This window comes from Aspergillus wentii, assembly GCF_001890725.1.
Source record: "Aspergillus wentii DTO 134E9 unplaced genomic scaffold ASPWEscaffold_3, whole genome shotgun sequence".
NCBI classification, from domain to species: domain Eukaryota; kingdom Fungi; phylum Ascomycota; class Eurotiomycetes; order Eurotiales; family Aspergillaceae; genus Aspergillus; species Aspergillus wentii.
Window position 1 is genome coordinate 2,900,204 of NW_024467834.1, and position 21,399 is coordinate 2,921,602.

The window sequence follows — 21,399 nt, forward strand, 5'->3', positions numbered from 1 at the left end:
CGAGAAAAGTCCCCGATTGTCCCATCGAACGTTGACTGGCAATAACAGTGACCACGAAATAGACATCAGCAATGCCTGTGCAAGGAATCAAGACGGTCACCGCTGCCAGAGTATGTTTGGACCTTTGGATTGAATTGAAGCTTCTTGACGTCGCCAGTAGCTAACCGATCATCTTTCCAGAATGGCGTGGGCGCCTTTATCCTGCAATGCAAGCGTTTGGATTTCCACTACTGCGACTGGGCAGGTAGCTCAAGGGGCATGGTGTAAGTGTCTTATTCACTGAACTGGGATTTGATTTCCCTTAGCTGATCGTCATGATTCTGCAGTGCCTTCTTGAAACACGCTCTTCCGTCCTTCGCAAAAGCAAACCCCCAGATCGAACTCCGAGTATCTCCCCGACCACACAAGCACCCTATGATCAAGGGACACTATATCAATGGAAAGGAAAAGGCAGTTTGCGTCCGGAACCTCGAGCCCGAACAAATATTCAAGAAGGCGAATCTGCTTAAAGAGGCCAGTGGAGAGAAGCTGAAGCGCACCAAGAAGCCCGTCACGAGTATCAACGAGAGCGTCAGAGGTATCTGGTCCCCATACCACGGCGACATCAAGTCTGTGTAAAGACTGTTATTATATATGGGGCTATTGCAATGGTGTTGCATTCGGGATTTTGGACGCTGAAACCTTTTCAGCATCTAATGTATTATTGACATGGTCGTTTATCTTTTCATCTTTCTGGGGAACCCAAAGTTTTTGCCGTTCAGGGATTTGCATTTACATGTACAAAGGAATCAATTTCAAAGCTACAAGCAGTGGGTATTATAGCCCACTAAGAAACTTCAATGCATATTCAGGAGTAAAATGTATGATAAGAGTCAAATAGATATAAAATCTCATACAGATAAATAATGCCCTGTCAAAATCAATGCCATCCGGGTATCGAGTTAATACAACATAAAGCAACCAAAAAAAAAAAAAAAAAAACAAAAAAAAAACGAAATCCTGCCATAACACCGACGTCATGCAATTCGCTGTATCACAACTTCAAAAGAGAAAGGTGCCGCCCTGCGTTATAGGTAGATTTGAAACATCGACTTTGGTGCGCTGACAGGCTTTCCGCAATCCTCAACCTGGCATTTAGCAAACGGTTTCGTAGTTTGATTTGCTTTCTTGGCCTTGGATAGGGAGCGGTGCCTGGCACATTCGCCGCAATAAACCTGGAGACAAATCAGTTCTATGAAATGTAGGAGCTTCAACATGGTGGTACGAACATGTCCACAAGGCTTTGCCACCCATATTTGTTGTTTTGTCTCGTCGCCGGTCCCAAGTTCCGCCTCGCAGTTTGGACATACGACAACATCTTCCTCTCCGGCGTTTCTCGTAAACCCTTCTGGCGGTGGGCTGGGTGGTTTGTATGTGCTTCTTTGAGTTCTAGCCTCGGGTGTATAACCGGTTCGAGGATATTCCATAATCAGACCATCTGCATCGAGATTGATGGTTAACCCGCCACCTCCGATCCATAAAGTGTCAACCTCGTGCGTCTGATGTCGACGGAGTTGTCGTGCCCTTCGAGCAACCTCTTGTCTGAATACATCTTCTTCCGATACAGCTGCGGGCCTACGCTGAAACCGTAGCATATGCAGGAGGTTTGATCCTATAAAGTCTTCTGTAGGAGCGTGTGGTCGAACATTGGATCCAACAAACTGTACATCAGGACTGCTCGGAGGTTCTTGTCCATTTGTAGGTTCGGGTTCTGCTTCGAGGTCCACCACGTCGGCCATGATGTTTCTTCCAAAGCGAGGCGGTCTTGCATGTCGAGGAGGGCCCCTGTTCGAGCTTTCTTGCTGGACGTTTTCCGGAGAATCGGGCTCATTCGTCAAGTCGATCACGTCTTCTACCTGAGGAGAAGATGTCATTATGGGGCGTCTGTAATCGAAGCCATCCCCCGGATATCGCATTGGTGGCGACGATGGGCGAAATTGTCGGTCGTTGGTAACGTTGGATGAGGAAGAAGCTTCGTCGTGATTGTGGAAGGAGGACTGGCTGCGATTTCGGGCTGATCCGGACATCTGGTGAGGTCGCTAAAGAATAGAAAGACTGGTCAGCAAGATCCATGCATCTACGATGTGTTGGCACAGGGAGCAGTGAATGAAGGGTGCCCCGCCTCTGAAGCCTGCGGAGAGGTTAATGGGACCGACCTTTCTAGACCGGGCGCCCACAAACTGGACGCCTGAGTCGTCATTCATATCAAAGGGTTGAGTTTAAAAGAAAAGTAGGATATCCAGGGGTGGTAGGAGCTAGGAAGCGACCAGCAATGGTAGTTGGTGTTGGAGGAACCTCGGCGTTGACGGAGATCATGATTAGTTGGTGGGTTCCGAATCCTTGTGGTGGAGAGGAGGAGTATTCCGACCTCTCACAGATGAAGTGGCCACTGGACGGGGAGCAAAGTCAAAAAGACACCCATTTGCGTATTTTGGTTGTTATTCGTGAATGGGGAGCGAATAAGTGAACTAGGTGTGAGAAGTTTGAAGATAGGTAGAGGGGATGAAGGGGAGGGATGCGGATATACTAGGAAAGATGGAGGGCAAGGTGTTTAAGTAGCCAGGTCTGCTGCAGTGCTAGCAGGTAAAGACTATTTCCAAATTGATATACAAATAGAGAAGAAGGTCAAGTCAAAATGATTGCGAAATAATTAGCACAGATGTAAATTTAAAAATGTGAAGTAAAAGAAGTATAGATATAGATAGCGCAAACCATACAGCCAGGGAAAGGCAAGTCATCTAACAACAATCTTACTTTCAGTAAAAATTTGTATAGCCTAGGGATATTCAAGCATTGCTACATAGAGCTTTGTTAACTAGGTAGAAGCTAGAAATGTTCTGCCTTTGTCTCATCTTCTTTTTATTTGCCTCAGCCTAATGTGCAAACAGGATAGTATTGATCATTCTCAACAAACACAAAATGGCTAAAAGTACACAAGTTTTTTCAAAGGTATTATCATTATGACTGTGCTCTCAGCACTGTGACTGCTCCCTCTCCATTGACCGCCACTATGCTCTGAGCTGCTGGCCCCCATGCAGCAGAAACAGCAGGCACAGCACTTCTCAAGGGCTCAGACCATCCCTTGGATGCCTTGGAATATTGCTGGACGGTCAGACCGCTAGGCCCACTGGTGAGGAGGAACTGTCCAGTGTAGTCCCAGCTGATCGAGTCAATCTTGCTGCCCGTGTCGAGCACCTTGGTCTCCTGGGCGCTGCGAAGATCCCAGACGGAGATAACAGTGGAGTTCTCTGCCACGGAAGCCAAGAAAGTACCATTCTCGGAGAAGAAAAGACACTTGACAGGGCCAGACATGGCGAAGTTCGCGGCCGCTGCTCCAGATTTGACATCAAAGATCTTGATCTGTCCGTCTGCACCACCAGCAGCAAGAAGATGGCCATCAGGATGGAATTTCACTGATAGAAGAGCTAGGTGAAGGCAAAATTTTAGTCAAAAGTCAATCGTGAGGGGTGTGCAGGTCATGCTTACATGCGTCACTAAAGATCTGAGTGATGGTCGAGTTTGTCGTCAAGTCGTACAGCACATAGCTCTTGTCGACACCAACAGATGCAACAATGTCACCAGTAGCATGCACAGCGAGGGCTGTGGCTTCTCCAGCGTGGGAGTTGAAGTTTGCAAGTTCGCTGCCATTCTCAAACACCTTGATTGATCCAGTAGACGAGGCGATGATGGCCTTCTCACCAGCCCACGCAGCATCGGTAACTGGGCCGTTTGTTTGCAGAGTATGAACCACGCGCTTTTCAGGGAGCGAGTAGACACCAACCACACCATCGACACCGCCAACCAGTGCCAGTTCACCGGACGCATTGACTGATAATGCTTTGCTGCCGGGGTATAAGGGCTCGGAGCTCTCAGCAGGCTGGTATGCGGAAACTGCTTCGCTTGTAGCCCAGTTTTCGGGAATGGGGCGCTTACGGCGACCCTTGGAAAGTCTAGTGGGAGTCAGTATTAGAAAATGAAAAACGACAAGTGTGCGGGATGAACATACGCGGCTTGTGTGTTCTCAACTCTTGCCAATACGGCTTCAGACAGTCCGGTAGCATCGACTTGCATAGCTTCGCCTCCGGCAGCGGTGCGGGTGGCTCCAACGGTAACCTTGGACAAGGCATCGCGGGCCTCGTCTCTTTCCTGGGTCAATCGTGCGATAACCCGAACAGCAGCATCATGCTGGTAGAGCGCTGAACTGAGTTCCTGGCGGGTCTGTGCCAATGTCTGTCGCAAAGTATAGGTCTCCAAAGCCAACGCATCCCATTCTTCCTGGAAGACGCTAAGCAGCGAAGGGATCGAGGTGAGGGTAGGAGGTCGGGGTCGGACAACGCGCTGAGATTTAACGTCGATAAGATCTTCGATGGAAAGCTCCTCTCCCGTCACAGGGTCTTTGCCATTCTCGGAAATGTACGCTTCGATGAGACGTTTCTCAAAGACACTGCCTGTTTGATGATAGACAAGTCAGCCTGTGTCCAGTCTGGACTGTCTAGTCAAGGTTGTAACGTACCGCTCTTGGGCGAAACGACGGGCACCTGCGGTGCTTCTCCCGAGACTATTATCGAAAAATCGTCAGCTATTAAATGAGACCAAATAATCCAGGGCAGCACATACTTGCGCACAGCATTTTAATCTGTGAATAGTTGGGTGGTGGGTGTTGAGGAGTTGATTGCTTGACGCGAAAGCGGCTCCTGGGGACTTTGATGAACCTGCTTGCCGCCCTATCTGGGTTAGCCGCAGCCCAGAGCTGCTGGCCGATTGCAGATCACCTGGCGACCACCACCGCAGTTGCTGAACCTCCTTGGATTCCTACTCTCTGCCAACAAACTCCAGTTGTGTTGGTTTCACTGTCTTCAGCTTCGTGGTTGTAGCTCTGGTATTTATATCAACCTGGAAGATATTTACGCAGCAAATGGCTTTTGCCTGAGGAATACATCGCGCATCAGTCCAGGATTACTCACTAACTGACCAGACATTAAACGAGCAAGAATTAGCCATTGTCTATCGCTAGCTGGCTCTGAATACAATCATTAGATTTTGCCACAGGAGTCTTTCTTGCTGAACTACAGGCGAATGGTCACTGTCTGGTGCGGAGGCCATGTCTTACAACGCGAAAAACCTCGCCTATGGTATGTTGCCTGTTTTCTATAATCTACAAGGTATCCGCTGACATATGACCAGAGGCGAAGCAACCGTCTTTCTTACAAAAACTTAGAAGCCAGTACGGGGATACTTCAGGTCGCCTTGAACGACCAATTGCCCGACCCCGAAAAGAAAAGCAAGATGATGGCGATGACGACGAACCCACATATGTCGATGAAGAAAGCAATGAAGTGATTTCCAAGGAAGATTATGCGGCCTTAGTCCGTGATAGCAACAAGGAAGATGAGAATCCGACGCAGGACTCAGCTGAGCAGACATCTAAACCCGATGAAAAGGAAAAAGAGGCTCCATCCAAACAAAGTCTGGCAGAGATAGGAGGTCCGAAGAAGCGAAAGCAGGCCAAAGTCGTTGGAGAGGAAAATAACGCCCCAGAGAAGGAAGAAGAGCGAAAGGAGGGCCCTAATCGAAAGCCGAAGCAGAAGAAAAAGAAAATCAAGCTTTCCTTTGATGACGCATAATTCACAGTCTTTAAGGGATAAAATCATACGCCTTCTGCCTAATTATCTGGAGGCTAGATGCCTATTCAGGTGGTAGGGCTGTATATAGTATCATACGAAATTTAGAAGCCATTAATAATCAAGACAGTAAACCGGTCGGACACTTCGATCGTATTCTTTTCAACTTCAAGATTTTTCATATTATTTTCTGCTTGTAGAGTATCATTCTTCAGGCATTCTATCTCTTGTTTCTGGCCAAACGAAGACATTCATTTTTGGCTTGACTAATTTTTTTCCGCATTTTTTCTTTGCAACGCGGAACACCAAGAACTAGCCCAAACGTCACTCATATCCCTCATCAGGCGGGACCTTTTGGGAGACTCCTTTAGATATTGGCACTGACTGCCAGAGTCACTATATTCTCAATATGCCTGTCGTCAACGTCGACGAATTGGTCCGTCTTCAGCGGAAACCCGATGACATTCGGAATGTAAGCTGCCCCTCCATCCCACTTTGATGTCAGAAGGGAATGCATTTCCTATGAACCAACGCTAATCACGTCGCAGATTTGCATTCTAGCCCACGTCGTAAGTGGCATTAGGACTAATCTTGAAGTTATTATACGTATTAATTCATATTGCGCTCTCTAGGATCATGGAAAGACATCCCTAACAGACAGTCTTATCGCCACAAATGGCATCATCTCCCCCAAGTTGGCGGGCAAGGTCCGCTACCTGGACTCTCGTCCAGATGAACAGCTACGAGGAATTACAATGGAATCCTCCGCTATCTCTCTATTTTTCTCCATGCTCCGTCGCCCGGCTCCAGAGGCTGCGCCGGTTCCAAAGGAGTATCTGATCAACCTCATTGACTCGCCCGGGCATATAGACTTCAGCAGTGAGGTCTCAACGGCATCGCGTCTATGCGACGGTGCTGTGGTCCTTGTCGATGCAGTCGAGGGTGTTTGCAGTCAAACGGTAACAGTGCTGCGCCAAACCTGGGTCGAGCAGTTAAAGCCGATCCTGGTTATTAACAAGCTCGACCGACTGATCTCGGAACTGAAAATGACTCCGGGTGAGGCCTATTCTCATTTGAGTCGACTTCTAGAGCAAGTCAATGCGGTTATTGGTAGCTTTTACCAGGGTGAACGGATGGAAGAGGACCTTCAATGGCGAGAGCGCATGGAAGATCGCATCAATGCATCTGCAGCTCAAAATAAAGACCAATCTAAGAAGCAAGCGCAAGATGAGGAGTCTATCATGGATGGGACAGAATTCGAAGAACGCGATGATGAAGACCTTTACTTTGCCCCCGAGAAAAATAACGTGATTTTCTGCAGCGCAATCGATGGCTGGGCATTTACCATTCGTCAATTTGCCGCGATATATGAAAAGAAACTTGGGATCAAACGGTCTGTCCTTGAGAAAGTCCTGTGGGGTGAATACTACCTCGACCCTAAAACAAAACGTGTCTTGGGACAAAAGCATCTGAAGGGAAGAGCATTGAAACCCATGTTTGTTCAGTTGGTCTTGGACAGCATATGGGCTGCATATGAAGCTACAACAGGTGGAGGCAAAGGAAAAGGGTACGTCCCACCAAACTATTGCTGAAAGTCATTCAATCTAGCTGACATTGAACAGTGACCCGGTTCTGTTGGAAAAGATCACAAAGTCATTAAATATCAACATCCCGCCTTATATTCTGCGCTCACGCGATCCTAAAAACATCATGACCACCTTATTCTCTCAATGGCTGCCCTTGTCTACTGCGCTACTTGTGTCAGTCATTGAATATCTTCCTAGCCCTCGAACTGCTCAAGCCTCCCGTCTACCAGAAATGATTAAGGAGTCGCCAGGTTCCAAATTCGTGGACCAAAAGCTGAAGGACTCTATGGCGAATTTCAAGACAGGCCCAGAGGAGCCTGTAGTTGCGTACGTCAGTAAGATGGTCGCCATTCCAGAGAGCGAGCTTTCATCGAGCAAGAAGCGAACCGGTCCAGGTATGTCAGCAGACGAGGCCAGAGAATTTGCGCGACGGAAGAGAGAAGAAATCGCCAAGATGCAACAGGCAGAAGCCACAGATGATCAGGACGAATATTCGCGAATCACATCGGGACTTCAAAGAACCACCTTGGACGATGATGCCGAGAAGGAAGACGAGGCTGAGGAGCCTGAAGACCCAGAGCATCTCATCGGTTTTGCACGTCTATACTCTGGAACCCTTTCGGTTGGAGATTCCGTGTATGTGTTGGCACCCAAATTCTCGCCAGCAGACCCCCATGCTAGCCCTGAGCCGCAGAAGGTGACCGTCACCGATCTGTACCTTCTCATGGGAAGAAGTCTGGAACCACTTCAGTCAGTTCCTGCAGGTGTGGTTTTCGGAATTGGAGGCCTTGCCGGTCATGTTCTCAAAACGGGTACTCTCTGCTCCCAGCTTGAAGGAAGTATCAACTTGGCTGGTGTCTCTTTGCACTCACCACCCATCGTGCGTGTGGCTCTTGAGCCATACAACCCCGCAGACCTGAGCAAAATGGTCACAGGTCTACGTCTCCTCGAGCAAAGTGACCCTTGTGCACAATATGAGGTCCTCCCCAGTGGTGAGCATGTCATCCTGACTGCTGGTGAACTGCACCTTGAGCGCTGTATCAAGGATCTCCGTGAGCGTTTTGCCAAGTGTGAAATCCAGACCGGTGAAACAATCGTACCATATCGAGAGACAATCGTCAGCGCAGCCGAGATGCCTGCCCCCAAGAACCCTGAATGGGGCCGGGGAGGTGTCCTGACGATTTCACCTTCGAAGCAGCTCACTCTCCGATTGCGAGTTGTGCCATTGCCCGAGGCCGTTGCCGAATTCTTCACCAAGCAAGTTGGTACCATTAAGCGACTGCAGTCTGAAAAGCGTCTGTTTGGCGAATCCAAACCCGACGCAGAAGTGTCAAATGGGGCGTTGGAGACCAACCAGTCAGTAGAAACCGGCGATGCCACCGACGAGGCCCGAGAGGGAACTATCCTCTCGCTCAAGGAATTCCGAAACGAATTGAACAAATTGTTTGACGATGTCAAGGAAGACAAGGATCTGTGGAAGAATGTCGTCGACAGAATCACAGCCTTTGGTCCCCGGAGAATCGGTCCTAACATCTTGGTTGATGCTACTTCGGTCAATACGTGCGAGAAATTGTGAGTTTATACAGAATAGCCATCCCCAAACCTAATAAACCTCGAGAACGAGGAAACTAACTAATATCACCAGTCTGCTCGAAGACCCGAAGCAACAACCCAGCATCCCCACAGAGGGCAACAACCGCGACGCATTGATTGTGCGTGATTTCTGTGACAAGATCGCATACGCATTCCAGCTTGCCACAGGCCAAGGCCCTCTCTGTCAGGAACCCATCCACGGAACCGCCATCTTCCTCGAAGAACTGGCCGTCAACGGCACTGAGGAAGAACTCGACCTGGGCCGATTGACAGGCGAGGCGATCAGGCTCGTGCGCGAGGGTATCACCCAGGGATTCCTTGACTGGAGCCCTCGCATCATGTTGGCAATGTACAGTTGCGAGATCCAAGCATCGAGTAAGCTACTCCCCATTCTGAGACGATAACCAACACAAACTAACCACAAAAACCTCAAACAGCCGAAGTTCTCGGTCGTGTCTATGGTGTCATTACCCGCCGACGAGGCCGCATCCTCTCCGAAACCATGAAAGAAGGAACTCCCTTCTTCACAATTCTTGCCCTCCTCCCCGTCGCCGAGTCATTTGGATTCGCGGACGAAATCCGCAAACGTACCTCTGGTGCCGCGCAGCCCCAGCTTATCTTCGCGGGCTTCGAGGCTCTGGACGAGGATCCATTCTGGGTTCCTGCTACTGAAGAGGAGCTCGAGGATTTGGGCGAGTTGGCGGACCGTGAGAATGTTGCTAAGAGGTATATGGATGCTGTGAGGACTAGGAAGGGATTGGTGGTTAAGGGAAGGAAGTTGATTGATGCTGAGAAGCAGAAGACTTTGAAGAAATAAACAGGGTCGTGGTTTTCTAGAATAAAATGATATTTTGGCATACGTCTGGGGTTGTGCATATTAGGATAAAAAGTTGTTTTGATTTTTGTGATGGTATTGTTATTATCTATACATTTGTTTACGAAGTTTTAAAATGAAGTAAATATGTACCCTCAGTCATTAAATGACTCCAAATCCCATCGCAAATCCGGAAAGGAAAGTATTTTGAAGAGGGTCGTGAAGAATGAGTAGTTCCCACGGACCATTAATCTCCCTCACATGACGAACACAGCCAGGCATTGAAAGGGCCCAAGACCATGGATACTAGAGAGGTGTGTTGTAAAGATAAGAAGGCTAGAAGCCAAGGGAAAGGGAAGGGGGGAAGAGGTATGGGTTTCATTCGTATTCTTTTAGAAACTAGAATGTTAAATAGACAGTGTCTTTAAAGCACTGTGTGCAGACTGTCTAGTAATAAGGATGCCGTACTGGCATTTCCTTCAGAAAATGCATGAGCTTTATGGCTCGGTTCGCTCGAGATTGAGATCGGTTTCAATTCTCCTATATCTTGTACCAATGAAGCTGATCGGCCAAGATACGAATTCGGTTGAGAGTTGCGTCCTGGACGTGCTCGTAGGCCGACTGACAGGAGTGGTCTTTTGGAAATTGCAGCAAAACTGTTGGGAGGATAACCTGGTCTCTCCACGGGGTCTGCCGTCCAGCCTATCTGGCCCTTAATCGGGACCCAAGGATGGGCTAGGATCTCAAAATGCCTTCATGATAATTTTGTAGATATTGATGAAATTCAGCATGAATACGAGTGCGGATTGTCGGTGATATGATAGAATCGACTGATCGAACGCACTCAGAATGGCCGGGCCACCTTCCTCAACTCCGCAAGACCGGTAGCTGGGTCTCTCATTTCCTTCCAGCTCACAGGGAACATCATATTACCAGCTTCGCTGCGAGCCATGACGACGCCCAGATCATTGCGTGCGGTGGTAAGGTAGTAGAAGCTTTGGTCACCTAGCGAGATGACGGTGCCACGTACAATATCACCAACCCGGAACATCTCGTCCATGACGACACGATCTTTTTCGACGGCACGCACATCCTCTTTCCGAATAAGAGCCTGAAAACGAAGCTCGTCGGAGCTGCTGTGATTCTCTGGGTTTGCTGCAGATGTAAGAATGGACGCCATACTGTCGTTGTCCGAAGCAGCCTGCGACAGGTCCGGGGTCAAAGCATTAGACTCATCAAGTACAACAAGAATAGAAACGGCGGCCTGGCGTTTCTGCACACGTGTCACTCGTGCCAGAACAACCGATTCTACTGCGGGAAGAGTGTTGTATTTCAGTTTGCTGGGTTTCGCAGCTTCTGTTTTGGGTGTAGATGCCGGTGTCCCGCGCAATGTGCGCGAGACGCTGAGAATCGACTTTGCTTTGGCACTTGATTGGACAGGGTCTAGGACAACCGGACCTGCTATAGACGCGTAAATAGTGGCATTCTGGACGTGTGTACCTGGGCCTGCAGAATAGGAAGCAATTGAGCCCAAACGTTGACCTGGAACGGCCAGTGCTGGTAATGTAGCCGCCATCACAACACAGCGGTGGCACCTGCAGGAAAGCAGACTATTTTGATGAAGTTGGCGTTGGTTGTGTTGGGAGGAAGAGAATTGCAGGAAGTGGAGCTTTTTTTTCTGCGTGGAAAGAAAGCGGCGGTGATCGGCTCGGAAGGGGAATTTACCCGAGACTGCCTAGTACGTACCTACGGAGTCCTACGAGAGAGGACTATGGAGCTCCACGGCGATTTCAGTGAATCGAAATAAGAGAAGAGAGGTAGATTCAGGTATCACTGCAATTAAGGTATCCACTCCATATCTAGCATCAATACAACATGTATGCGAAAGGACAAACAAAGCAAAAGGTGGCGAAAGCCCTGAAAAGGATGACGGACAAACAGTCCCAACGAAAACAGATAATTCCTATGGTACCAAATGCTCGCTGACAGAAAAGTAGTGACACCAAATCGAATGCCCGCTTAACACCTTGTGACACTTGAAAGATCGATGTGCTGACAGGAAGAAACGAAGAACGTCAATGTGTATAGAGGAATAGCAAACCACACTCGAGGCGGACGGACACCCCCTTAGCCTTCGACAAGAGTCTGCTTGGGACCGTTCCCAAGGAACTCGAGGCATCGCCGTGCCAGCGCAATGACCTCGCCCTCACCGTCTTCCGCATCCTCCTCGTCGGATTCAATGTTCCTATCTGAGATCGTCTTGACCATCTGCACGACGTCTTCGGATCTCGAGATGTAGCCAATCAGCCTCTTATCATCTGATTCCAGCAGTTGAAGGAGAGTCCAGATGGCGATGTGTTGGAAGGTAGGGTCTCCGCTCGCAAGAAACCTTCGAAGGTAGCCATGGATCCCTCCGTTAGGATCCGCCCAGTCGCGGACAAAGATTGAATAGTCTCCCACTATAGTCATTAGCATTTGCGACAGGTGTAGGACGATCAGATGATATATAAACATACCTTTGGAGGATAGGTTGCCGAGAGCTGCAGCACTATTTCCCTGTACCTCAATGCTCTCCGAATCCGTCAGAGGAATCAAGACGTCAAACACACCCAAATTGAGGAGGTGTTGTTTCAGCTCATCGCTGAGGGCCAGCACAGCGATGGCAGCAGTCATCTCGGATTGGACACTGAGAGGGACCCGCAAGACCAGGTCCTTGCATTTTTGAACCGCACCAGCCTGAAGCACAAGCTCCTTATTGCGGTCCGAGCTTGCGGCAAGATTCCGTAGTGTTGAGATAGCGTGACACTGGATCTCCTCGTTATCCGTTGACCCCAGTAGATCCACCAAGGGCTTAAGGAAGCCCGCGTCGATGATCGGAGATTCATTAAGGGGGTGGATGGAAATATTACGGATGCATGCGACAGCGGAGAGTATAAGGGGAAGGTAGGAAGATTGCAAAAGTCGCAGCAGAGGAGGGAGACCCTTTGCCCGAACAATTTCGAGTTGGTATTTCTCATCGGAGGCAAGGTTGCGCAAAGCTAATGCAGCCTGGCACTGCACTTTAGGGGTAGAAGAGTCCATGAGATGGACAAGAGACTGAACCAGGCGCGATTCCGTCTGAGCCAGCCTCTTACGGTTCGTAGAATCGACAGCAATATTGCTAAGCGCAGTAGTACAATAGTATTGTACATCGACATCGGGTGAAGACAGCAATTGGACCAGGACGGGGATTGCACCAGCGTTAACGAGTTGTTGTCGGTTATCGTCTGCCCACCAGTCAGAGATCGGGGAACCAGGTTACTTCTTCAATGGAATCAATCCACTTACCCGAATGTGTCATGTTAAGCAGGGCTCCTGTAGCGTTGCGCTGGACGCGCATGTCCTTGGATTTTGCCAGACGAATTAAGGGACCCAAGGCGCCCGATCGAGCAATCTTGGCCTTGTTCTCTTCATGTGTTGCCAAATTTGTGATACATCCAACTGCATTGCACTGAACCTCCACATTGGGCGACATCATCTGCCTTATTAGAGGAGCCAGTCCTCCCAAAGCGACAATCAACACCTTATTATCGGCTGCGACTTGTCAGCGACGATCGACAGACGAACCGATAGAAAGAACAAACCATTCACGGCCAGATTCCCCAGCGCGGCGCTAGCCGCCCGCTGTACTTCAATGTCGGGGCTTTGTAGTAGGAAGAGGATGGGCTCAAGGGTGTCTCGATCGACTTCGCGCACATCTGTAGACACACGTTTGAAATTAGACATTGCATGCTGATTCCGCCGTCAAAACCACATACCTCGCTCCGTAATTTCAGCAAATGTTAAGCTTGCACTTCGCTGGAGATCGACATTATCGGAATAAACGAGGGTGCTCAGAGCTCGAAGGGGTTCGCCAGTAAAGAAGTCGGTTTCGGCTCGCTGTAAATAAAAGAATCTGGGTTAGCAGGCTGACAAACTGGAGGATTCAAAACGTCCCAAATCGATTATAAACGACGAACGAAGGGCAACGAAGCTTGGGCGACCGGGGTATCATGGCTGGAGGTGTGCACGTACGTTCTCGAGGTAGCCTAGCAAGTCGGATACAGCTTCCCGCTCATTGTCTGCCAACGTTGTCTCGTAGATTCCATCTCTTGAGCGACCTCCGATAGGACCGAGGCAAGCTGTGATGTGACACCAGCGGTCGACTGCCGACAGACAGGAGAAGCATGAATTCGCGATTCCGCTCATGCCTTCTGAATTGGAGGCCCGCAGGACCCAAAGGCGGTCCCGCAAGCGTTGGATTTCAGAACAAAAGGAGGTGAAGAGAGAGAAAAATATTCCTGGCTGGTGCTGATTGTTGTAATTATTGTGATTATTCCCTCAAACGACGATAGCTGCGGAAACGGAGTTTTGGCGGCGAAACCTAGATATCAGGAGATGCAAGATGCGAGGGAAGGACGATTGGCGATGGAACAGAAAGAATGGGAGCGAGGCTCTGCATATAGCAGCACCTGATGGGAAGCTGGCGGGAGAGAACGAACGTCTCGTGATAGGATGGAAAGATCAAGGGTGTTATTTTTTTTTTTATTATTTGATATTTTTTTTTTTCTTTGCTTCAAAGTTGTTTTTTTCCTGTTTATCGATATTAAGATGACCTCCCGGACTTCGGAATGTAATCCTGGATGGGAGGGAGGGGGGGAAGAAGAGGACGGTGGTTGAGGGAGCGAAAGAGAGAGTGACGGTCTGAGTGGTGCTGCTTTAACTAACTTGGGAAGCTGGAAGACGGTCGGGGCAGATAGGAAGAAGATGACATGTTCTGGAGCTTCATGTGCGTCCAGAGAAGCACTGGCAGAGTGACTGATCTGGTCTCTGCGCTTGAGCGGGTTTTGTTTCCATCAATTCATCCCAATCGCTGCTTGTTTATTCCATGGGAGCTCGATATATTATCTCCTAGCTACGAGCTAACTAACCATCCCGCCCAGCCTCCCTCTATCTTCCTCCCCGAAGAGAGCATCCACCACAACTATCAGCAGTACGTCTTCTATCTATCAACCACGGCAAATCTAAATCTATTCAAAGCTAATTCTCATCTTGAGCAATCACAGGCCTTTATGTTTCAACGGGCGTTTGCATTTCGCCTCACTTCGTCCACCGCAGGAACCCAGAGCTGCTCGGGTTTGGTTTCCAACGGGCCGCCTGTGGATGGGCACCGTTAAGATTGTCCCCCAGCCTCCTCGGGCAAATTGCAGGTCTATGCCGTTTCATCTTTCAACGTTGCCGGCTGCGACAGAATCAATTTGACATGGCCATAACAGTCCTCGGATATTGCCAGCGATGTCTGCAGGAGCTTCGGCCAACGATTCTGAACACTTTCGTCTTTGCCCCTCTGCTCCACGAGTGACGCAAATGATCACCGGACAACTAGTGACCTGATGGATGGTCAGCATGATTGTTGACGGCGGAGATCATGCCCATATTAGTTCCCCTCTAGCATTATTGGTTAGACGCTCGGTATCATGCACTAATCTGTGGACTGACTCAGTCTAGAGCTATTAATCTGTTGTTTTTTTATGGATAAAGACGAGGACGAAGACACGGATTTTCGCCTACAGACATCAAGATTCGACGTTTAAATACAAACAACGCGAGTCTACGGCAAGTGTTCCCACCAGCAGTTCATGCAAGGCTTGAACCATTCGAAAACATCACCCCACAGCTGTATTCAATTTAAAACATAGTTATCAACCACCTTGCATGGTCGAGAGGAGAAGACAAAATAAAGTCTCAGCCCCTTCTTAATGGGGTATATTCTTTCTGTACGGAGTATACGCGGAGAATTATCAACAATTATTCAAGATAAAGTCATTGCGCATTAAGCAACATGGTCGCAACGAGATTCTATAGTTGTTGCCCCCCACCTTCCACAATGATACATACTGTCAGAAGGAATGAATATGTACAAGGTTTAGTGATCTAATCGCGATCAAGTCCATCAGTTCAAAGATAAGAAGGAGGTTTGAGGATCTACAATGGCTATACACAGGCCAAAGCTGTGGATGGTTTCATTCAAACCACGTGAAGACTAGGCGCGCTGCTCAGGAGACAGCATCACTTGTACGACTGAGCTTGGAGAGTTGATAAAGACGCAACGGGCCAAAAGCAATGCTCCGTACGAATCCTCAGTCTTTATTGTTGCCCCACAGAGGAATTCCCCCCAGTTGTATCACACAACCCCGGTTCCTATCCCGACCACTTTTTCTCCGCATTCTTGCCCATCCATCGGAGGGAGCAGAACCAGACTTCATTGCTCCACGGGTTAAAGGGACCAAAAGGAAAGATGTGGGGAGCCATGAAAATGAAACTGGTGTAGTTGAGTCTGTACTCCAAACCTCAGACAGTGGAGTTGGAGTTGCATGGCGAAGTGGCTCTGGATAACTTGCATCATGGCAGAAGCAGTCCTGAAACACTGGCGATTCTTCTTCATCTTCTTTTGCCATCTGATGGTTCTGGATAACTTAGTATTATTGCCTACCTGTCGTTGCGCCCCACTGGGCTGATCTTTTTCCATCTGATGACCCTCGCATGATGGCCTTCCATCCTGCTGTGAATTATAAGAATTGGATGCGCCGGTTTCATTGTTCTTTCTGTGTCACCTCTACTCAAAGAATGGCGGCCTGTTTCTGAGCTGTCTTTTATAACTGATATCACCATCCCTTCCGTCTAATAGATTTCTTTTTTTGCTTGATCTATCTCATCTCATATCTCCCTACGGAGAATATCTCGACGTATTGTTCCCAGGAACCAACTTGATTGCTCCATTCTTCCGCCACCTTGGAGCATTCTTGTGTTTCGATCAGTCGACTCCAGGGCAATAATTAACACGCATAAATAAATCACAAGCCGTGGTTTCAAAAGTCGTAAGAATAAAAGTTGGAATACCATTTATTGATTCACTGTTGCCCCTCGACAACGCGAGTCCATGTCTGCGTCAACCGCCTCCGCCTCCGCCGCGAATCTCCCATCCGATTCTCGCTCGGGTCCCTTTCGTCGCCTGAGCCAACTGCGCACCTATACGCAAAATCACTTCTCCCCGCATTCTTCGTCCGCCACCACCAACAGTCATCGTTCCTCCTATCTGAATACCCTCAGCAATCGTGTCTCCTGGCTTTCTCCCACCTCTCACGCTTCTGCCAACAGCCCAGAGTCTCCTTCCCACTCCTCACCTGTGGGGACTACCAGCGACCAATCTCCATGTCCCGAGTCTGATCGCTCCGCCCTTGCTCGTTACAGTTCTGTGTTTTTTTCCAGCTACCGCAGTCTAGAAGTCGACCTCTACGCCCAGCCTTCTCCTTCTACTTCTTCTGACTCGTCGAGATCGACTCCCTCGAGCGAGTCTGGTCGCAGCCCGATGCAGGGGACCATGGCGCGGCTGAGGAGACTATCTCAAACCCTCGAAGCACGCAGCAACATGGAGGCACAAAGCCCCGTGTCAGCATCAACTAACCCTCAGAACGGATCGCTCGACTCTCCCGAACCCGTTGCCGTCGGAAATACCTCAGCGTCTCCGAAACCCAAGCAGAAAGCGACTATTCGGTTTTTCCCTCACCAAGACCCCCACCAGAGCTCCCGACCATCCTTGCACTTCATCCCCGTCTCGCGCACTCTGCCCTCCGAAAACTCTATTATTCGAGTAGGGCGTTACTCCGAACGTGATGGCGTCCCGGTTGCGAACCCGTCCGAGCCTTCTGATGCTCCTGTTGGCTTCAAGTCCAAGGTCGTGAGCCGGAGACACTGCGAGTTTTTATACACCAATGGTCAGTGGCACGTTAAGGATGTTGGGAGTTCGTCAGGAACTTTTCTGAACCATATGCGCCTGAGTCAGCCCAACATGGTTTCCAGATTGTACACGATCAAGGATGGGGACATTGTGCAGTTAGGCATCGATTTCAGGGGCGGAGAGGAGATGATCTTTCGTTGTGTCCGTATACGTATCGAGTGTAACCGCTCGTGGCAGCAGCAGCCTAACGAATTCAAGTGCGTATTGAAACCCATTCATCACGAAATGATGCAGAAGCTGACGGATAGTTTAGCAAAAATACCGAAAGTCTCATTAGAAATCTGGGTAAGGGTGATACGGCAGATTACTCTGGCTGTCGTGAATGCTCGATCTGTCTTGGTTCTGTTTTGGTTTGTCACCCTGTTTTCATAACTGGAAATGGATGAATACTGACTTTTTATGCAGAGGCCTTACCAGTGCTTATTTATGGCAGCCTGTGCACACGTCTGGCATTACAAGTGTGTCAGCCGCTTGATCCACACCCCTGAATACCCCATGTTTCAATGTCCCAATTGTCGTGCGTATACGGATTTGAGCGCCGAAGTGGACGACACGAATGATTTCGATACTGAGGAGCCGAAGGATACTGCAGAGGCTGCGCAACAGACTCCCACTCCCGAGGAACCCCAGTCTCACACTCCATCTCTTCCATTAGAAGACGGCCACTCTTCGGATGGATCCCCAGAGCCTGCACAACATGGCCATCAACCAAATGGTCATCAGTCGAGCGAATTGCCAGAGGAAGCGGGGCTTGCTGTCAATATTGAAAACTTACATATACAGGATGGAAGCGATACTCAGGGTTCCGGCACTTCTGAATCTCCAGAACCTGCCTCCGCTCCAAACAACGAGGGTACCTCGAACAACGATAACGTACCTCGCAGTAGCAATATCGACATTCCCGGCTGGCAGTCGGTAGCTCAGCCAACTGCCCTCCAGACTCGGCAGGCACAGCTGCGCTCAGACACACCAGTTCGGTCAGAGACTTCTGACGATAACCCTTTGACCCCAAGGAATGATTCAGGTCCCCTGGCCTTTGATGGTCGGGCTGGGATGTCGTGACACTGAGGTAGTGAACTGGGTGATCTTGGACACCATACTATTGGCAATACTTCTTTTCTAATTGCACATTTTTAACCGCATGGATATGGATCGAGTCTACTAGGCCATCTCCAGCATTTTCTTGCGTCTCTGCATCTTACATTTGGTTTTCTTTCTCATCTTCTTACCCTTTCATCTTCCCGTCCCATCGGGGTGTCGAGCCAATGCTTGCAGCTAGCGATGGGACAGGAATCCTTGGTTCCAAGCCCCCATTTCTTCCATCTCTTCAAGTACATCAAACAACCCATATACCCATTTGCCGCACCGTTGTTTTGCCTTCCGGCTGCCTGTAGTTTTTTTCCTCAACATTTATTCATCCTTCTGTCACTTTGCCTCTTACCACTGCATCTACACCCCGAAGCTTGAGCAAACCATCTATCATCACATTTTCGAATGGTCTTTTTCTCATTTCTTTGGCTAGCTTTGGCGTTGATACTGTTGATGGATGCATTGGCCGATTACTAGGGTTTCTTTTAATTGTCGCCGTCCTTGAATGGTCACTTGACTGCTATTGCATATTATATTATCTATTTTATCTGTCAAGCATGTACATACATAATTACAAAAAATTCGAAAAATCTAGATGATCATTCTCCCACAGAATACTATATTATATTCTAAATACGATGCAACAAATGACCCATCCCTGCACGATCTCGTCATGACCGATTCAACCAGCCCAGTAATAATCCAATCAAGAAAACACTTCAAATGAAGTGCATACAAGACGGCACCATAACCCAAGCCGCGGACGTCACCTCACGTCGAGATCGCCAGCCGATCGACCCTAAGATAGCCAGGCAGGATAGACCATAGCGCAAGATTTCCCTTCTTCCACCCCGCGCGCGCGCCTTCAGCTGAGACAGAGACAGACACTGGCATTTGATTGCTTCAATTTATATTCTCCGTTCAGTAGCTCTTATTTGTTGCTTTTGCTGGCCTTTGTCACGCTCTTATCAATTCAGGTGACTTTGTGGGATTCTTTGTGTTTTAATTTTTCTATTTACTGTTTACAACCCCCCCTCTTATCTATGGTGGGAGCTAGGATTTATTGACCGCTTGATCGGAGCAAAGCTTTATTTATTTGATCTTGTCGGAAATAATTGCTCGACAGGCTATTTCTTGCATATTCTGTATAACATATTATTATAAGAAATACAGAATATGAGGTTGAATTTCAGTGAGCCTGCGACGCCGATTTTGAGCCGTCAGAATACGACGCATAATGGGGGAGCATATCACTATAGACATGAGACTCATCCGCATCGACTATCCTCACGAAGAAAACCACGAAGGTAATGATCATGTTCTTTCTTTCTGTCTTTTCTTTTTTTGTATCGCGAATTTAAATGGATTGACATTATTCACTTTTAATGCAGATGGCCGCTAGTCTTTCGATTTATCAAGGGTGCTATCCACGGCGCGATTCTCTTGCCTGTTAGCCTACACGCCTTGTTCACGGCCTTTGTTGTATTCCTCGACACATATGTATTTACCGTTGGATTGCCAGCTACCATTGTAAGTATATAGTCGCGAGAATCCATGGCACCTGGCTGACATCCTGGTTGTGATTGTTAGATCCCCTCCTTGTCCATCGTCGTAGGTTTGATGCTCGTCTTTCGAAATCAAACCTCCTACAATCGTTTCTGGGACGGCCGGAACGCATTAAATACCCTCAACACTTGCGTGCGGAATCTCGTTCGGACAATCGTCACAAATTCGTACAGTACTGATGGTCCCCTCTCTGCCGCTGAGAAAGAAGATATCGAACGTACTATCCGTGTCCTCATGGCTATACCGTTCTCGGTCAAAAACCATCTCCGCGCTGAATGGGGTGCTGCTTTTGCCTTTGAGTATGATGTGGACGAAAGTGGTGCTGCTGCGTATAATCCCGACTATGCTGGTCTTTTGCCAGATGGATTGGAAGGCCATGAGGATGAGGGGCTGGGGCTTCCATTCCAGTTGACCTTTTTTATTGATGGGTTTGTTAAGAGGGGTGTTGAGAGGGGGTGGTATAATGCTCCCGGAGCGAGTCAGATGCAGGCCCAGTTGAACACCTTGACGGATGTATATGGCAAGATGGAAACAATAAAGTTGACTCCTATTCCTGTTGCTTATCTGTAAGTGCTGATGCCATTTGTCTCTGCCAATACGAGGTAGCAACGACAGAACATGTCAGAACTAACATTCCAAAGAATACATCAGAAACAAGTACTCGCCCTATTCGGATGCGTGCTTCCATTCGCCATGGTAGATGAAATGGGTTGGTGGGCAGTGCCTATAACCAGCCTAGTCATCTTCACCTTATATGGCATCGAAGGAATTGGCTCCCAACTTGAAGATCCCTTCGGATATGATCGTAACGACATCAAAATGGATGCTCTCGTCGGCGACGCCAAGACAGAAATAGACGTCGTACTTTCGGAGTGGCGGAAACTAGTTAAGTCGATGGAATCGGCATATATGGGAAATGACGAGCAGCGTGTTGCCAATGGGATGACTCCAGTCAACAGGAAGGAGGGTAAATATGCGCCACCGGATCTGTTTTTGAGAACTAGACCACGGACTGCTCGTTAGCCAAGACAGGATCGAACGGTTCTCTCCCTGGGTATTGATGGGCATTCCTTGATTTTCCCGTTGACCCAAGATACCCATATAAAATACTTGTTCAAATGTTGTGCCTGTGCGCTTAGAATACTTGTCACACATACAGCCTATGCACAGGCTATGCTTTTAGGTTTCCTTTGAGTCGTGGTATATGTACAAACTTGGATAATTTCACATAATAGTACACTATACATTGATTCAGTCTAGGAAAGTAAGCAATGA

At 48.6% G+C, this 21,399-nt stretch overlaps 9 protein-coding genes across 9 annotated transcripts; 5 read left to right on the forward strand and 4 right to left on the reverse strand.

Moving 5' to 3' along the window:
- The first annotated feature begins 25 nt into the window (after positions 1-25).
- ASPWEDRAFT_39090 (mitochondrial 54S ribosomal protein mL43) lies at positions 26-977 on the forward strand. Its single transcript, XM_040835026.1, has 3 exons — positions 26-110; positions 181-263; positions 327-977. Exons 1-3 carry the CDS (start codon positions 72-74, stop codon positions 616-618), a joined length of 414 nt encoding a protein of 137 aa, XP_040691081.1. The 5' UTR covers positions 26-71; the 3' UTR covers positions 619-977.
- Positions 978-989: 12 nt separating this feature from the next.
- ASPWEDRAFT_39091 (putative RING finger domain protein) lies at positions 990-2,570 on the reverse strand. Its single transcript, XM_040835027.1, has 3 exons — positions 2,196-2,570; positions 1,269-2,078; positions 990-1,214 (listed from the first exon to the last, which is right to left on the reverse strand). Exons 1-3 carry the CDS (start codon positions 2,241-2,243, stop codon positions 1,068-1,070), a joined length of 1,005 nt encoding a protein of 334 aa, XP_040691082.1. The 5' UTR covers positions 2,244-2,570; the 3' UTR covers positions 990-1,067.
- Positions 2,571-2,734: 164 nt separating this feature from the next.
- Positions 2,735-4,752, reverse strand: ASPWEDRAFT_39093 (pre-mRNA-processing factor 19 family protein). The gene is made up of 5 exons (XM_040835028.1): positions 4,657-4,752; positions 4,553-4,597; positions 4,046-4,487; positions 3,526-3,989; positions 2,735-3,464 (listed from the first exon to the last, which is right to left on the reverse strand). The coding sequence occupies exons 1-5, from the start codon at positions 4,667-4,669 to the stop codon at positions 2,998-3,000; spliced, it is 1,431 nt and encodes a 476-aa protein (XP_040691083.1). The 5' UTR covers positions 4,670-4,752; the 3' UTR covers positions 2,735-2,997.
- A 90-nt stretch (positions 4,753-4,842) lies between these two features.
- On the forward strand, positions 4,843-5,811 carry ASPWEDRAFT_39094 (DUF4604 domain-containing protein). Its single transcript, XM_040835029.1, has 2 exons — positions 4,843-5,171; positions 5,224-5,811. Exons 1-2 carry the CDS (start codon positions 5,141-5,143, stop codon positions 5,661-5,663), a joined length of 471 nt encoding a protein of 156 aa, XP_040691084.1. The 5' UTR covers positions 4,843-5,140; the 3' UTR covers positions 5,664-5,811.
- A 2-nt stretch (positions 5,812-5,813) lies between these two features.
- On the forward strand, positions 5,814-9,844 carry ASPWEDRAFT_39095 (GTPase RIA1). Its single transcript, XM_040835030.1, has 6 exons — positions 5,814-6,132; positions 6,209-6,229; positions 6,293-7,227; positions 7,283-8,818; positions 8,892-9,214; positions 9,277-9,844. Exons 1-6 carry the CDS (start codon positions 6,070-6,072, stop codon positions 9,654-9,656), a joined length of 3,258 nt encoding a protein of 1,085 aa, XP_040691085.1. The 5' UTR covers positions 5,814-6,069; the 3' UTR covers positions 9,657-9,844.
- Positions 9,845-10,024: 180 nt separating this feature from the next.
- ASPWEDRAFT_39096 (exosome non-catalytic core subunit CSL4) lies at positions 10,025-11,284 on the reverse strand. Its single transcript, XM_040835031.1, has one exon. The coding sequence runs from the start codon at positions 11,227-11,229 to the stop codon at positions 10,498-10,500; it is 732 nt and encodes a 243-aa protein (XP_040691086.1). The 5' UTR covers positions 11,230-11,284; the 3' UTR covers positions 10,025-10,497.
- Positions 11,285-11,715: 431 nt separating this feature from the next.
- Positions 11,716-13,880, reverse strand: vac8 (protein anchor VAC8; the record flags this gene model as incomplete). The annotated part of the gene is made up of 6 exons (XM_040839389.1): positions 11,716-12,112; positions 12,170-12,919; positions 12,981-13,226; positions 13,277-13,390; positions 13,451-13,571; positions 13,707-13,880. The coding sequence occupies 6 exons, from the start codon at positions 13,878-13,880 to the stop codon at positions 11,781-11,783; spliced, it is 1,737 nt and encodes a 578-aa protein (XP_040691087.1). The 3' UTR covers positions 11,716-11,780.
- Positions 13,881-16,370: 2,490 nt separating this feature from the next.
- ASPWEDRAFT_452655 (FHA domain protein) lies at positions 16,371-18,641 on the forward strand. The gene is made up of 3 exons (XM_040836483.1): positions 16,371-17,666; positions 17,723-17,819; positions 17,875-18,641. Exons 1-3 carry the CDS (start codon positions 16,612-16,614, stop codon positions 18,529-18,531), a joined length of 1,809 nt encoding a protein of 602 aa, XP_040691088.1. The 5' UTR covers positions 16,371-16,611; the 3' UTR covers positions 18,532-18,641.
- Positions 18,642-19,446: 805 nt separating this feature from the next.
- Positions 19,447-21,352, forward strand: ASPWEDRAFT_153378 (bestrophin family protein). The gene is made up of 4 exons (XM_040829638.1): positions 19,447-19,865; positions 19,950-20,088; positions 20,149-20,690; positions 20,766-21,352. Exons 1-4 carry the CDS (start codon positions 19,735-19,737, stop codon positions 21,145-21,147), a joined length of 1,194 nt encoding a protein of 397 aa, XP_040691089.1. The 5' UTR covers positions 19,447-19,734; the 3' UTR covers positions 21,148-21,352.
- Positions 21,353-21,399: the final 47 nt, after the last annotated feature.